Raw genomic sequence first — 16,975 nt, 5'->3', positions numbered from 1 at the left:
CCACGGCATGGCTTTTGCCAAGCGGTGACATGTCCGCACCCGGGATCCGAACTGGCAAGCCCCGGGCTGCCAAAGTGGAATGTGTGCACTTAACTGCTGCGCGACTAGGCCGGCCCCTACTTCCAATTCATTTTTATCTGTCTGTGCAATTGCGGGACCAGAGAATTCTGGCAGTGGAATCTTTGGGCTAGTGGGGAGGGAGCGGTGCTGGCAGCGTTGTTTTCCTCTCAGTTGGGAATCCTTTCCTGTGGTGGGGGTTGGATTCTCCTCCTTGAGCCCAAAGGAAGAAAGTGGCTCCTCAGTTTACCCAGGGGTTGCGGATCTGTGTGGCTTCAGGAGCTCAGGCAGGCGCTGTGCCCAGCAGGCTAGGTCGTGCTCTGTCCACAGAGATTCAGGTTAGTTTTTGCTGGCCTCTGTTGCACAGCACAGGCCTTGTGCTGGGGCTTGGGTGGGAGGCAGTTACTAAGTAGAATTGCGCTGTAACAGCAGTAGGATGGCCTGAGTTACTCAGTGGTGCCCACGTGAACACCTTTGTAGAATGTCCCCTCTCTTTACGGTACCTGCTGGTTTAGCTGTTTTGCAATGAAGAGCAGATAGGCTCTGCTTCCATAGCTTCATGTTTATCCAACACTATCTAGTTAACACCTGTATTCCACTTGTCACCTCAACCCAGACACTTCACTGGTTTCTGTTACACGTTTCTCACCGGGCCTTTCTTTATAAAACACTTTTGCACATGGCTAGCACTACCCCATGCACTGGTGAAGGAGAGGGCAGCTCGGTGATACACGATGGCGAGCTGAACCGCCCTGCCACGCCCCACGACAGCATCCCTCTTAGGTGAGCAGCTGTCTTCTGCTCCTTTCCTCTCAGCCCCTGTCTCCTTCTCCATAATTTATCTGTAATGATTTATTGTTCAGAAAGATTTGAAGTGAATACAGCAAAATCATAAGAACTGACCCTGCTGGGTGGTGAGGACGTCGATGCCTACCATATGGATGTCTGAGCTCCTCTGTGAGATGCATGATCTTAAACAGCTATCCGTCCTCACTGCAGAAAACCATTTGGCGGTTCTTCAAAATGTGAAATAGTTACCATATGCCCCCACAGTTCCACTCCTAGGAGTATGCCCAAAGGAATTCAAAACAGGGACTCAAACTAGTACGTGTACACACACGTTCCTGGCAGCACTGACCGCAGGCGCCGAGAGGCAGAAACAGCCCCGATGGCCATCGGGCTGGGTGGATGTTCAAGATGTGGGCTGTCCATGCAGTGGAATATTATTCAGCCATGAAAAAGGGTGAAGTAGTGATACCTGCTACAATGTGGATGACCCTTGAAAACACGATGCTAAATGAAAGACACCAGACATGAAAGGTTATCTCTTGTAGGATTTGCTTTATGTGAAACATCTAGAACAGGAGATCCCATATAGCCGGAAAGCAGATCAGTGGTTGCTGGGGTGGGGGAAACAGGGGAGAAACGGCTTCATGGGTGCAGGGTTTGCTTTGGAACTAGGTGGAGGTGGTGGTTGCACAACATTGTGAATGTAGTAGATGACCCTGGATTGTTCGCTTTAAAATGGTGAATTCCGTGTTCCGTGAATTTCACCTGAATATGTAATTTAAAAAACCCACTGCTCTGCCAGCCCCCCATCCCTTCCCTCTTCTTACTGGCGGATCAGTCCTGCAGTTCTCTCTCTCCTCCTCCAGGCAGCCTTGGAAACTGTTTCTCTTTGTAGTTCTGGAGGATACCTCTTTAAAGCTAAATGGGGTCTGATGCCTTTTTTTCTTTTTGACTCTAGAGAGTGAATGTAGACACTACTTCTTGACTCCTTGATATGAAAAAGTATATGTGGAAAAGTATGAAATTAAATGTGCGCTCCTTATATTGACCTTTTCAAGCTGACTGGTGCTCAGGAACTAAGAGGTAGGGCTGGGGGCCGGCTGCATGGCCGAGTGGTTAAGTTTGCACGCTCTACTGTGGCAGCCCAGGGTTCAGATCCTGGATGCGGACATGGCACTGCTCGTCAGGCCACGTTGAGGCGGCATCCCACATCCCACAACTAGAAGGACCTGCAACTAAGATATACAACTGTGTACGGTGGGGGGGGGGGGGGGGGTTGGGGAGATAAAGCAGAAAAAAAAAAAAAAGATTGGCAACAGTTGTTAGCCTGGGTGCCAATCTTTAAAAAAAAAAAAAAGGTAGGGCAGGGAGTCTCAAAGTGGTGGTCCATGGCCGTGATCGCTTGGGCCTGCCTGGAAAGAACATTTGTTTACAACGTTTAAAATCAGATTTGTGTAAAAACGTGGATGCTGGCTTCTCTTGACAAACCAGACCTGGCGGCAGCCTGGGCTGCGTCCCTGCGTGGGACAGTGGACTGGGGGCAGGGGCTGCTGCCTCAGCCGGGCGTGTCCTCCCCTCTGCCCACTGTCCCCACGTCCCTCTGAGGACTTCGTTGCATTCACTGTCCTTACCTGTGTGGCCTGTCTGCATTTGCCTTTGGGACACCTGCCTTAAGGTTGGTACTGTGTCAGTACGAACGAACACTGTGTTTCTCATTCACACACGAGTGAGAGAACCCAAAAATTACACGTGGGAAAGTTAATGAAGATCTAGAACTATCAGGATACTATAAGGCGTTTTTCTCTGTCCCTTGTGACTTTCTTATATTTCTCATTCTGTTCCCATGGGTTCCTCAAAAATCTTCTCCTTTACAGATCATATAGAAACACTAGTTTTACGGTGGAGGGTGGGGGTGGGGGCAGAATTTAATCTGATTCCTGATTTCCCTAGAGAGCAGAGGGAGGTCGGGAGAGTTGCTGGAGGCCTTCTGCTGGGAGCTGGTGTGTCTGGAGGGCGTGTGCTCCATCCAGGGAACAGGCAGGCCTGCTGCTGCCAGCGCAGCCAGGGACAGGCTTCCGAGGGTGCCTGACTGGGTGTGAGTCCTTGCCCTGCCACCTCCTGGCTGTGCGGCATGGGGCGAGTCACTTCCTTTCTCTGGGCCTTCGTGTCCCACTCATATGATGGGTGTAGTAACCCTTGCTTCTCCAGGATGTCCAGAAAATCAAATGAGACTGTGTATTTAAAGTGCTTGTCACTTTGCTGGGCATATAGAAATCAAAGCACGGTAGCCACTGGCCATATCTTGGGGCTTTTTTCTTCATTGTAAATTATGATGTAGAAACCCTGGTAGACAGGGGACAAGGGGAGGCAGAAGAGAGAAACAGAACAAAAAGCTAGAATGGGCCCAAGATTGATTGATCGATTTTAAAAGTTACGTATTAGAGCTCAATATGGTTGATCCTTTCTCTTGGAGATAAAAGGAAAGGCAGTGGGTAGGCAGAAAAAGATACAAAAAGCAGTATGTTAAGTTTGAAAAGTGACGGTGTAGGTTAAGTATATATGCACAGAAGAACATTTTTTATTTCTGTGCATGTGCCCTCATGAGCCCTCTCTTTAAATATAACTGAGTATGGGCCCTGGGGAAGTATTTGTAAAGGCTCTTTGAGGTCTTTGGAAAAAGATGCTATATAAAGCCAAAGAATTATTACACAGATCTGTTGATATGTGGGAGAGAGAGTGTGTGTGTGTGTGTGTGTGTGTGTTAGTCCAGATGTACCATACCGAGTCATCGAGTTTTCTTCCTTTTTAGTTTTGAAAAGGGAGTTGAAGATGAATTATCTTTGAGATAATTTCCCCCCTGGAGGGCCTTTAATGGCTGAAGATGGCAAGGCTCTCCCCGCTCCCTCAGCGTCGCTGGTTTAGTACTTTGTACAGCATCTCTGACGCCCACGATCACTGTGAATGGAGCATTATCTGGTGTGTGTGTGTTGGGTCCCTGGGCGGTGGGGTCGGCCCCTGCTCGCCTGATCTATTTGAACTGGGCGTTGATGCCGTTGGAGTCTTGTGCCGAGGAGGGAGGGGAATGGTTTTGCAGGCTCATCCTGTTTTGGGTCATGGTAATGATATATAAGAATTTGTCCCCTCCCTTCCATGTGGATCCACTCCTGAGACACCTATTGGAAAAGCTCAGTTGGAGCCTGAATCCCTGTCACCGGGGCAGGGAATTACAGCTGTGAACCTGGTGGCTGGTGTTTCCTGGTGAGGCCTTAAATTTGTTATTAAATGTGGTTGACATTTCCGCCTGGCCCATCCCGTGCTCAGTTCCTGGGTTGAGGGGCAGATTGAAGCAGTGGGTGACAGTCATTCACTCGTTTGTGTAATCACTTACTCATCCGGTCCTTGACTCACTGGACAGGTCCCTGGTGTGTACTGTGGCCCCTGTTCCCAAGGGGAGCCTGTGGGTGAACAGCTTCACCCCAGTAGACAGTGCTTCTGGGGAGGTGTATCCGTGGTGTGGCCGGGGCCTAGGGAAGGAGGGGTCCAGTGACTGCTCCTTGACCTGTTTGGCTGTGAGGACTCAGAACCTCCTTGGGTGTAGAACACAGAGGCAGAGTGTTGTAGGGGCTCAGAGGGCCTGGGTGCTGGGAGGGAGTTGGGCGGGAGCTGGGTGGCCATTCCTCTGTGCCTGCCTTATTCCTGTGGCCTCACGGTCTCTGCCAATCGACCTCAGAGAGCCGTCTTGGCTGCGCTTGTACAGCAAGAGAGCAAGTCAGCCAATGGGGAGTTTACAGAATCAATAAGGATTCTTCCCAGAGTTTGGGTTCCTCTGTGGCTTTGTCCCGGTGTTGGGCTGCAGGCCTCTGTGGCTCACGTTTGACAGTTCAGACGCCAGCCACTTTGTCCAGCTCAGCATTTTCTCTGAGCTGAGTGGGCTTGCCTGGAAGGGTTTTACTGGCTTCTCTTTTTGGTGGACTTCTGCCACATGCCTGCATCTCATTTGTCCCTGGCCAGGCCTCTGCGCATGATGGCAAATTGTCCTCGGCTCAGCTTCCAGCAGATGCATCTTGGTGGAGCGACTTAGATGTGTTTGCTCTTGGGCCAGATGCGTCTGCTCCCATCCTCCTTTCTCTCTAGTCAGAGACTGTGGCCCATCCCAAACTTCTGGAGGAATCTGTGTGATTGGCTCAGTTTGAGTCAACCAGCTACCCTAGGTCTCAACAGCTGCCATTGCGGGTGGCTGGGAACTGGAGACGTGTGGGGGCAGAGTCCCCAGGAGGGGCACGAATAAGACAGGGCAGGCCTGCTGGCTCACGTCTGCCACAGCCGGTAGGTGAAGGCGTCGCAGGAGAGGTGGTCCCAAGCTGAAACTTAAGGGGGCTCCCAGTCAGGGAGGCATCCAGGCCTTCCAGGCCCTCAGAACAGCTGGTGCCAAGACACAGGCGGGAGAGAAACAGGCTGGGGTTGATGTGGTGGGAGACAAAGCACAGAGGAACGGAGGAGGTGGGCCGAGGTGCGAGCTGGCCCAGAGGCTGTGGAACGCATGGGCTGGGGCTCCGGGCATCTGCAGGGTGGAGGCGGTGGCTGAGCCCCAGCTGTAGATGCAGCCGCCTCTGGGGAACCTGTGAGAGTGGAGGAAGAAGATCCAGGGCAGGAGGTGGAGCAGAGACAGCCGGAGGGGCCAGAGCAAAGCTGAGGAGACCTTTGAAGAGGCAGGGAGGGATCCACAGTATCTGAAGCAGCAACTGCTTGACCACTGTTTCACGCCTATTAAAGCCTGGTCTACAGTCTCTTGTTGGGGTCTAGCAAGTGGGCCCCACCGATTGGCACAAGTGCCTGGCAGGCCACATACCTAACCACAGAGAGCCACCTCCAGCCCTGAACTGGAGAAGGCTGGCAGTGGGGGGTGGAGGGAGGAGCTTCTGCGTGTTCTCTTGAGACAGGGGTCGGCAAACCTTTTCTGTAAAGGGCCAGAGGATAAATATTTTAGGCTGTGTGGGCCCCTCAGTTTGTCACAAAACTCAGCTCTGCTGTTGTCGTGTGAAAGCAGCCATAGGTAATATGAAAACAGATGAGTGTGGCTGGGTTCCAGCAAGACTTTTGCCACCCTGCCAATCCTGTGAGGTCAGCAATCAGCCACATTTTTCCAGCCGAGGGGACTGAGAGGCAACGGGCTTGTCATTTGTCCAGGGTCCCAGAGCTGGGACCTGGGGGATCTGGGATTTGATTAGAAAACCTGTGTTCTTTCTGTTCTGCCTGTTCACTGCCCTGAAGAGCTTGAAATTTCCACAGTGGGTGGGTTTTTGTTAGACTGGCCCTCACTGTGCAGAAGTTTAGAAAGCGAGAACTGTCACTCCCTTAACAGACTTGCTGTTTGCTTTCGTGTTAGGAAAGGCCTCTGCTGCTGCCAGATGGCATCAATGTTTGTTCACATCGATGTTTATTCACATAAAATATAGTTTTAATTGCTGCATTTCCCACATTTAAATTATTCTATCTGAAATTTATTTGGATGCATAGCAGAAGCAGAGATTTAAGTCTTGTTTCTTGCTCCCAAAATGGTTCCTTGCCCTAGCAACGTTTATGGATGAATCCATCCTTCCCACAGTGATTCGAAATGCCGCTCTTTATCCCGGATTGATTTCTTATGGTTGAAGTTAATGTTCTCCTGTGTTCTTGACTGCATTTGCTGTTCAGTTCTCTGAAGCCAAGCAAGGAACTGATTTTGAGATGGATGGTTGTGTGCCTTTCAGCCTTAGGAGAGGGAGAGCCCAGCTCAGCCAGGCTCAGCAGAGGCTGCAGCGCAGAAACACTGCTCTGTTTTCACTTGAATTGTGTGCTGTGGCAGGTAATAAAGAGGAAAGAAATCACAATGATAGAGACTAAACAAATAATGGGATGAGCAGCACTGGGGAAAAGAGAGAAAATTACAAGGTGGAGAGCGCCTCTGCCAGTGTGTGTCACTGGTGCTTGGAGAAATAGAATGTTTACGTGACATATGGAAATCGACCCCGATGTAACTTACTGGCTTTACTGCCCGAGAAAAATCAGCAAAATGAATGTATCTAAAGTTAAAGCCTGTGGAAAGATCATTTTTTGGGGGGATACCAGCTCTCAGTATCCTTTTCCGTTTCTTTTTCCACCGTTACCACGAATGTTCTGTGATGGCAGTGTGGGGACGGTGGAAGAGTCTGACAGCCCTCTTTCTGTCATGGATTTTTTTGTTGTTGTCGAGATTCTCAGTATCAGAGTCCTGCTTTGCCTGTGTTTGTGTCCCCAGTCATTCTGATGTTGGTGCAAATACTGGGGCATGGTCCGAGAGGCTGGACGCGCGTGGCGTATAGGACAGGTGGAAGGGGAGGGTCACGCTAGGATGATGGCGGGGGTCGGGCCAGCGCCGTCTTCCCACTGTTTCTCCCGGGCGGCTTCTGTGCAGTGTGAGTTGGCGCCCTTGCAGGCGAGCCCGCGGCTGGCGCCTCTCGCTGTGGCTCCTGCGGCCGTTCTTTGCCAGAAGAGCATTCCTGTGTTCTCTGGACTTCCTGGGGAAAGTTCCCCTTGTGAGTTTTCTTTTCTCCATGGAATATATAGGTTCCAGCTGTGAAGTCTGAGCGGCAGCATTTGGGACCCGTCTCGCCATGCCTGAAAGCCCAGAACCCAGACACTTGCTCCGTCTCCTCCAGGTGACCCCTCTCTCTGCGTCTGAGTTCCCACGTTGCCCATGGTGATCTTGTTCGACACTTGAGAAAATTCTGTTGTCTAGCCGCTGCCCCAGGCATAGACCACTTAAAAGTTCTCTTTTACTTACCAAGGTCAAGGTACACAGGAGCTCAGGAAACCTTATAACTTCTGAAAACGTGCCCAACTGAACCCAGCCGTACTCAGGTGGCCATTGTGGCCTTGTCCTCATCTTTCTGTCCCCTACCCTGAAGGGAAAAGGCACAATTACAATGATCAGTAACGCGTTGCATGCTTTCTATGTGCTGGGCATTGTTCTAAGCATCTCATTTACATGTTGCCTTATTGAATCCTTGTAACACTTGTATGAGATAGTGACTGTTAAGATCCCATGTTATAGATGAAGGAGTGGGTGCTCAGAGAGGGTGAGTCACTTGCCCAGAGTTGCCCAGTGGCAGAGTCAGGATTTGAACCCAGGACCTGACTCTAAAGATTGTCCTCTAAAATCCAGGATCCTGAATCACTTCCCTGCACTCATTGCAGGGAACTTTGCTCTTTCAACCATCCTGCAGGGAGTGTGGCATTGTCCACATCTTGTGCAGAAGCCTGTTCGAGGTTACCAGGTAGTAAGTGGCTGAGCTCGGGTTTGAGCTCAGATCTGCCAACCCAGGAGCCTGTTGATAGCAGCTTTCCATGGATCGTGCTCGTCATTGGAATGGAAGCTCCTGGAACCCCCACCTGACCACCTTCTCATCCCTTGTCCACCCTCCTACTAAAGCTCTTTATTTCTCTCCAGTTCATGGTCCTGCCCAGGACAATTTTTGGCCTTTGAGGTTTTGGAAGGTGACTTGGGACCCTACAGTCAACTTGTCCCAGTGCAGTTTCCTGCTCTGTATTCCCGAGCACCCTCGTCAGGTGGTTGTGAGAATGGAAACAAGGCTTGTCAGGTGCTGACAGATCGCTGGACATAGAGAGAGCGCTCACTGCATGGCAGCTGCTATTTTTCTGTTTCAGTAGTATTGTAGTTAGATAGGAATAACCTCTCTGGGTCACTCACTTTTCGTAAACCTTGGCCAAGCACCTGATGTGCGGGAGCTCTGGGGACCCAGGATGCCCCACATGCTATGTACCTTGAAGGAGTTGCGAGTTAATTGCAGAGGCAGAGGTGGTTAATTATTACACACTCGGCAGCTTGCTGAGGGGTAAGGGCATCAGGGAGGCCTTCCCAGATGAGCTGCCTTTTCATCTGGGCCCGAACAGCGGAGTTGGGTTTTATCAGATTGGCGGTGGGGGAGGGGTGGACACAAGCTGAGATGGGTTCTGACCAGGAGATCCATGAAACACTTTGTGGGGAGGGCCGAAAGAGTCCAGGCAAAATCACCCGGGAGAGTTCCTCAGGAAGGCCTCGGGTCAGAGGCTGCGGGCCCAGACTGATCACTGTCTCCACAGAGTCCAGGTAAAGGGGTTGGTGACGCCCGGTGACACCTGGAGAGGGCAGGACACAAACATCCCCACATAAGGATCGTGTTTCACGGGTGGTGAACTGCTCCCTCCGGGAGAGGCTCAGCAGATGCCCCTTTTGGCACAATGCTCCTGTCCTGAGCGTGCAGGGCACCCGTGCCGAGTGCTCCGGCTGTGGGGGTGTCCGCGCCGTGCACACGTGTTCTGCTGAGCTCTCTCCTGCTTAGATCCAGCGCAGATGGTTCATTAGCGTAAATCAGACGTGCGTGTGACGTGCCGCGGTTGGACAGAGAGAGGGCTGGCGAGTGGAGTCTAGTTGCTTTGGTTGAGAGGAGATTTCACAGGGGTTGTGTTGGGGAGGGATGAACAGGTGGTGCACGGAGGATTTTTAGGGTGGTGACAGCACTCTGTATGATACTGTAACAGTGGATACGTGTCATTATACAACTTTCCAAACTCATAGAATATACAACACCAAGAGTGAACCCTGGCGTTAACTTTGGGTGATTATGATACGTCAGTGTGCGCATCACTTGTACCAAATGTACCACTCCGGTAGGTGATGATAATGGAGGAGGTGTGCATGTGTGGGGGTGGAGGGTCTATTGAAAAATCTCTGTACCTTCCTCCCAATTTTACTGTAATAGTGTATTTTTTTAAAAAAGTGTTTACCGTTTCCAGCCTCATGTTACAATTATGAATGTCCTGTTCCTTTGCTCCCAAAAGAAGTTCGGGCCAGTTGAGAACTCCAGCGGGGAAGAAGGCCTCATAAGAAGACTCAGAGTTCAAACAGGCCTTGGAGTAGATGAGCTGTTTCCCCAGTCTGTGTCTGTAGTCCCCGGCTGCAGCCTTACCGCCTGCTCCGGGTTTCTTGGAGATGAGAGCTGTAGAGATAGCGTCCTGTCTTCAATAATATATGAAGTCTTGACTTTTTTTTCCATGGCTGTGGGTTCATGGGAATAAATTACTAGCTTTTTTGTTTTTGTTTTTTTACAGATTTGTGTTTTCAGCTTTAAAGGAATTGTAACTCTAGCTATGATGAATTCTTCTAAATTATTAATGCTCGCTGTTGCCGTCTGTAAGAGGCAGTGCCTTGACATAGCACCGTCCCATCTAATCTCTCCTCCGAACCTTACCGCACCCAGGGAGGTTGGAGGTGGGTGCTGTTGGCCCCTGGCACCTGAGAGAAAGGCTCAGAGAGGCTGAGACACTGGTTCAAGGCCAGAAGCCAGGACCCCAGTTACCTGGTCAGGTTCAGAATGAGAAGCCATACAGACTGTTTCTTTGTAGGCATATGTGAACCTGTACTGTTGTCCTCCGTTAAGGATGTTCCTTCCTTGGATAAGTTGGGAGCCTGGCTCTCTCGTTGCGAAGGTATCCAGCAGGTGCTCCGTAGATGTTGACTGAGGAATGAGTGAACTGCAGGCAGGGCGTGGTCCAGGTGGGGGGCACACTCTCTTTCGGCTTCGTCTGTTTCACGTGCTGCTTCCCGTCTCCCAGGGGCTGCGGGGCGGCAGTGCGGCCCCCTCTCCGTCTCCCTAGGCTGGTTAGCTCTGCTGTCGGCCTAACCTTCCTCCCCTCTTCTCCTCTCAGTCCTGCCGTCACCCTGCTCTTTCTGATCTTTATCAGCATCTTCTCTGGACATGCTTTTTCTGCCTGCTTTTTCTCTTTAGAAATTGGTAAACCTTGACAACAGTTGAAAGGACCATGTGTGGCTCAGGTTTTACAGTATGCCCTGGGAACTGAGCCCCTCAGGTCCCGGCTGTCGCCTCGTTACCTGGACCCATGTTGTTCAGAGCGCCTCGGCTCTGGGCGTAGCACACAGGTGATGTGGGTCTCGTCTCCCGCCTGCTGCCTTCTGTCAGTGCTCTGCGTCTTTATGGTGGCGTCAGCTTGGAGTCGGAGGCCTCGGTGTCCATCCTGGCTCTGACATTCAAAGGTGTGCGGTTGTGCAACTTATTTAATAACCTCTCCAGGTTTGTTCTTCATCTGTCAAATGGATTACTGTTCCTGTGCGGTGTCGGTAAGATAATAGCTTGTACCTCCCTGCATGTAAGTGGTAGCAATTATCCTTGCTGCCTGGGGTTGAGTGCAGAGTTCGGAAGTGGACAGACGTGGATGCAAATTCTAGCCTGCGTTTACATTCAATCCTCTAAAAGGGATTAGAAGATAGCGTCCCGTAGATTAGTTCTGCGACACCATTGGGACAGTGTACATGAAACGCTTTGCTGGGGAGTGCTAGAACTGTCATCAAGTCCTGAAGACTCAGAGCTTTCAGAGGGCAGGGCCATGTGCTGTGGCTCCCCACCATGCCCCTGACTCTGGCAGAGTCTGTGTCTGCTGGATTCTACCCTCATTGCGTGCCACTCCCACCTTCCTTGGTTCACTCTGCCTTCCTCGTGTGACCAAGCTCAAGCCTGTCTCAGGGCCGTTGCATGTGCTTTTTGCTGTGTGGAGTGTGTTTCCTCCTTATGGCAGTGGGGCTGGCTCCTTCTCCTCATCAGGCCTCTGCTGACATGTCATCTCAGAGAGCCCTCTCCAGAGCACCCCATGGGAACCGGCACCACTCCCCACCGTTGGTCTCTGTCACCTCACCTCGCGTGCGTTCTTGTCTCGGCTCGTCTCATTGCCCCAAGTTTTACGTGCTTGTTTTGTCCCCCCTACTGGAGGGGAGGCCTCCTGCAGGCAGAGACTCCAGTCTGTTGTGTTCACTCTACCACAGTGTCAAGGACAGTGCTTCTGCCTTGTAGATGCTCAGTGAACCCGTGTTGACCCAATGAATTTTTAGTCTTGGTGACACGAGGAAGGGGACACCTGAGCCATAACCTCCTCACAGGTACCTCAGGAGGCCCGGTGTCTCACAGTGTAACCCACAGGTTTCCCACTGTGGAGCGCACGAGGGGGGCCCAGGGCGAAGACCTCCAGCAAGTCCTCATGACGCTGATGTGGCTGCTCTGGGCTGGAAAAGACGGGGGGTCTGTTCTTTGTCCCACCTCATCAGAACAGAGTGGCCTCTCGTGTCTGACCTAGAGGCTGGGGAGGGCCCCTAGGCCCATTCCTGCCCTTTCTTCCCTGAGACTGGGCTGTGGGCTTTTCGCTCCTCCGGTGCTGTCTGAGGACAGCATTGGTGCTGTGGCCTCATTTCTTGCCCCAGGGTCTTTGGTGGCCCTCTTTCTCCCTGGGCATCCTGAGTAGGAGGTGACAGAGGGACCCACCTCTTTATCTGTGTCTTCTCCCTCCCTCATTTGCTCCTTCTGCGCAGTTTATTCATGCCCCAATGGATGGGACAGTGACCTGCATTTCTTAGGAGTATATAAAGAATTTAAAAAGTTCAGGTGCCAGTGATGGCTTCGAACAGAGCTTGACAAGTAAGGGTTCAAATTTTAGCTAAAAGGAAGAAACCAACAAACCATACCTTTTTCTAAAAGAGGATTTGAAGTAGCATATCAAAAAAGGTAAAAATAAGACGGGTTGTCGGTAAATTGGCACAAGGTGGAAATGTAGGTTTGAAAAGAAGATCAGAGGGAGGGTTAGGACATGGAGTGGTCACCACATGGTCACATACACTTACTAGATGCGTGATTCTGGCTGTGAGCTTCCTAGCAGCCAATCCCAAGAGGGAAATATAGTTGACAGGGTTCATTAGGGGGAAAAACAAAACGAAACTGGCTCTCCAGGAGAAACTCAGACGTTCCTGGTCCTGAGATCTGACTGAGTGATGTGGTAAACCATGTCTTTGCTATGTGGATGGGCAGTGACAACAGCTAAGCTTGATAGGATAGGAAACTTAGGTGCTCATTTAATTTAAAGGTGTGGCTTCTATCAACAAACGCTTCCTTACATTGAAGACATCCAGAAGAGTAGCTCCCATAAGTAACTATGGACTGTGTACTGGAGAGACCCCCTCCCCCTCAATAACGTCACTTGTATACTAACTGTGGAAGTCAGTGTAGGAAGACCACATCTCTTAGTAAACGTAAGTATTTACCTGTCAGCATGAAGCCATGTGTCACTTAATCTGTCTGATCCGCTGTTGATAAACAGCGTTAACTGGGACTATATCGTTGTTCAAGACAGATGTTGTCCAGTAGCGGGGACTTGGAAGAGCACTTAGAAATTGCAAGCCTGTGCTTTTTCCATAGCGACTGAGTATATTTTCACCAAGGAAACAGCTCCACATTTATTCTCATCCTGCCCTGCGCTCCTGTTGTGTGTGGCTAATAAGAGCGATGGACTGAGCCCGTGGGGTCTGTCAGACTGTATCGGAATTGGTTGTGAAGGGAAGAGGGGACTTGCTTTGACAAGTCGGCCCGTGATAGCACATCATCCAGATCAGTGAGGGGACAGTGTAATAGGTGACATCTGCTGATGGTTGTTGACTTCACTTCCTTCCCTCAGGTGAACTGCGACAGGCGATCGTGGCCATGATGAATAGGAAGGACGAGCTGGAAGAAGAGAACAGGTACTGCGGTCTGCAGGCTGGGGCAGCCTCTTCCTTTGACCTTGTGCCTCTGGGACCGAGAGGACCACAGAGGAGGGAAAGTTGGCTTTATGGCACCCTTGTGACCAATGACTTCTTGCCTCTTGTCTGGGATGCACCACGTTAGTGTATGTATATATACGTTGTGGCTCAACGTTAGCAAGGAATGAAAACCTGACCATCATGGCACCACCTTAGAACAAACTAATTTGGTAACATCTTTTTTTTAAATTCTTTTTTTTGAAAAGATACCGTACAATTCACCCATTGACCGCGTACAGTTCGGTGGTTTTTCGTATATTCACAGATATGTGCAACCATCACCATAGGCCACTTCAGAACATTTTCACCACCTCAAAAAGAAAACTCATACCCTTTAGCTATTGCCCTCCAACCTCCTGACCCCCCCAAAATGAAAGGTTTTGCATAATCTTCAGTTGAGGGCCTACTGTGTTCCAGGCATTCGAATATTGGTCTTAAAGTTTGCTCAGGTCAGGGATACCTAGGGCAAGATGGTATTTGGAGTCTTTTGACGTCCTCCAAAGCCCAATTGCAGATGCTGAGGGCAAAGGATTTTATTCGTCTTTTCCCTTGTGTAACCACGCCAGATACTAGCGAGGTCTTAGCTGTGTTGCTGCCATCCAGTTGCCCGAAGGTGAGCTGCTCACCTGCCAGGACCTTGTCTTGGCTACGGGGTGGTCAGTAGAGGGATTTTCCTCAGTTCTCTGCTAAGCTTCTGCCAGCGTGGTGAGGCTGCCTCCCTGGGCTGAGGAGTGGTGCTGGGTGCGTGTGTGTGCTCATGTCATCCTCTTATTGTTTTATTCAGAGTGGGAATTAAGTGTCCACAGTGACATGCAACTGTGATTCTCTTTTTTAAACCTTATTTTGGGCCCTGCTTGACAAAGCTTCTCCCTCATCCTTTATGGAAACATATAAAGCAAACAAGCAAGAATACTAAAACAAAAGAGAATCTTTTTCAAAAAGGAATCTTTAGACAGCACAATTTCCCAACTAAAACTTTCAACAAAGGGCTGCTAGACATTCAGGATTCTTCTTCCTGCTCCAGCTGGAGCTGTTACCTTGGAAGAAGCCGTAGGTTTTGTCTTACCTTCTGAGGAACAATAGTCACTGTCTGTTAATTCCTTCTCCTTCCCAGAAAAAGAAAAAAAATCATACCATGTTTGCATCAGGGAGTTCCAGGCCCCAAGAGGGGACTTTTCTCCAAACTCAAAACACAGGTCTTGGAGAGTGCAGTGAGCAGTGGGGTGGGGAGGTCAGACCGTTGCTTGTATTCTGATGTCTCATGGCAAGTGTCCTCTAGATTGAGGATGCAGATGCACCAAACCCAGCAAATGTTTTCTGGAAATAGCCATTTGAGGCCCAGTGAAGTACGTGGTCAACAGAGCCATTTGAGGCCCAGTGAAGTACGTGGTCAACAGAGCCATTTGGCTCACTTATAGGTGGTAACTTGTGGTTATTTCTGAAAAACCTGCTGTCTTTTTGCTATTTAAGGCCAAGGATGACAGATATGCAAGTGAATGTGTTTTGGAGGGTAAACAAACTCCGAATATAAAATAAAACACAAGACGTGCCATGTCAAACTACATAGCTCTATAGAACACCATATATGCTTGTTTAACTTGGAGATGGCAAGGGACCAGGATTCAAGTGTCTTTTGGGGGTAGAAGTGGAAATGAGAGTAGACATCTGTCAGCTAATCTGAGCCTGTGTTCTATTTTTATGGCTTGGATTATTCTTTTGGGCTGTCCTGGCATCCTCTCCTTTGTTAAATCTCTTATCCAGTGTGGCTATGACAAAATGGCCTCAGTTTAATGTGCTGCACCTTCGAGGGGGATGTCTTTAAAGGGGCTTGCCCAACTCATTGTTTCCCCTTGATTTAAGCTGCCCACGGGCTCTCTGGGACACAGAGCCTGGGCCACAGATGGTCCCCCAGAGGCTCATCCTAATTATTACTCTGAGGCTCTTGAGCAGAGTTTAGTATTTCCTTAAATCACTTTATACGAGCTAGACTTGAGTTATGGTTTATGCAGAGCCTTGTGGAAAATGAATGAATTAGGACTTAGGTAAATCGCTGTATTCTGGCTCCATGGACTCTGGGTGGACAGCATCTGAACAGATGGGGCCCCCTCTTCCCAGATCACTGCGGAACCTGCTTGATGGCGAGATGGAGCACTCGGCTGCGCTCCGGCAAGAGGTCGACACCTTGAAAAGGAAGGTAGCTGAGCAGGAGGAGCGGCACGTCACGAAGATCCAGGCGTTGGCAAGGTAGGGAGGGCAGAGGGACTGAGAGGTGGTCGTGGGGGTCTTTGTTAAAACCCAAGCGCACTGTCTGCTGGTACATTTTCATTAAAAAAAAAAGTGACTGTTGGAAATGAAATTTATGCATTTATGCATTTGAAATTTTAATTTATTTCATTCGCTAAATATTGAATAATATGTGTGCACATGGTTAAAATACAAAAGGTACAAATGGTTAAACTATGGAAGTCTCCTCTCTGGTCCCCAGCCACCCAGTTTGCCCCCTGCAGGTGGGCAGTGTTACTGATGCAGAGATGCTGTGTGCATACACAGGCAGATACGTATGCACGTAACTGTTTTTCTTTTCATTTCCCTGCCCTCCTCCTGTTGTCCTTTCCTTCCTTAATGCAAAATGGTCATGTATCCTACACTCACTCACTCTACATCTTAGAGATCGTTCTGTATTGGTGTACATGGGGCTCTCAGCTTTTTAATGTTGTTAGTGCCGTCTAGTCGATTCCTATTCCTAGCGACCCTGCCTGTCTTTTTGCACCATCCTCTCCCCTTCCGGCGCTATCAGTCAATGCTCCACTGCTATTCACAGGGTTTTCATGGCCAGTTTTTTGGAAGTGGTGACTAGGTCCTTCTTCCTAGTCTGTCTAGTCTGGAAGCTTCACCGAAACCTGTGCCCCCGGGGTGACCCTGCCGGTATTTGAAATACTGGTGGCATAGCTTTCAGCATCACAGCAACATGAAGCCCCCACAGTATGACAAGCCACCGACAGGTGGTGTGGTTCCCTGACTGGAAACTAACGTAGGAGGGTGAAAGTGCTGGATCTTAACCACTAGATCACCATCTTTTAAATAGCTCATGATATTTCATTGTCTGACTGCACAGAATTTATTTGACCAGTGAGCCAACAGCCAGGCATTGAGGTTTCTCGTCTTTTGCTGCTTCTAATGCCACAGCGAATAACCTTTGCGCTTGTCATTTTGTTCCTATATAAGTATATTTGTTGGAAAAGTTCCTGAAGGTGGAATTGCAGGGTCTGTGTGTAGTGCTTTTCTAAGTTGGAGGGCATTCGGATCATCAGCCTGCCCTCCACGGGGGCCGAGCCAACGTGCTTTCCACAGCGGCGGGTTAGAGAGCCTGATTCTGCACAGCCCCGCCCACAGGGGCCGATCTGCTTCGGGTCTTGATAATATCCCAGATGAAAAACGGTGCCGGCAGGATATTTTTCATTTGCATTTCGCTAG

General features: G+C 50.0%; 1 protein-coding gene across 18 annotated transcripts in view; it reads left to right on the top strand.

Moving 5' to 3' along the window:
• The window catches only part of SNX29 (sorting nexin 29), a 577,711-nt gene that overhangs the window by 108,463 nt on the left and 452,273 nt on the right, over nt 1-16,975 (top strand). For all 18 annotated transcript variants that reach the window (XR_006513608.2, XR_011494296.1, XM_070484912.1 and 15 more), the window contains 2 exons: nt 13,378-13,441; nt 15,617-15,745. Coding sequence is in view for 16 of the 18 variants with exons in the window: in XM_070484912.1 (XP_070341013.1) it covers nt 13,378-13,441; nt 15,617-15,745 (193 nt within the window). In the remaining 2 variants the exon portion in view is untranslated. The remainder of the gene's footprint in view (nt 1-13,377; nt 13,442-15,616; nt 15,746-16,975) is intronic.

The sequence above is a fragment of the Equus asinus genome, chromosome 14, assembly GCF_041296235.1.
Source record: "Equus asinus isolate D_3611 breed Donkey chromosome 14, EquAss-T2T_v2, whole genome shotgun sequence".
Taxonomy (NCBI): domain Eukaryota; kingdom Metazoa; phylum Chordata; class Mammalia; order Perissodactyla; family Equidae; genus Equus; species Equus asinus.
This window is presented reverse-complemented; position numbering and strand designations above follow the sequence as displayed.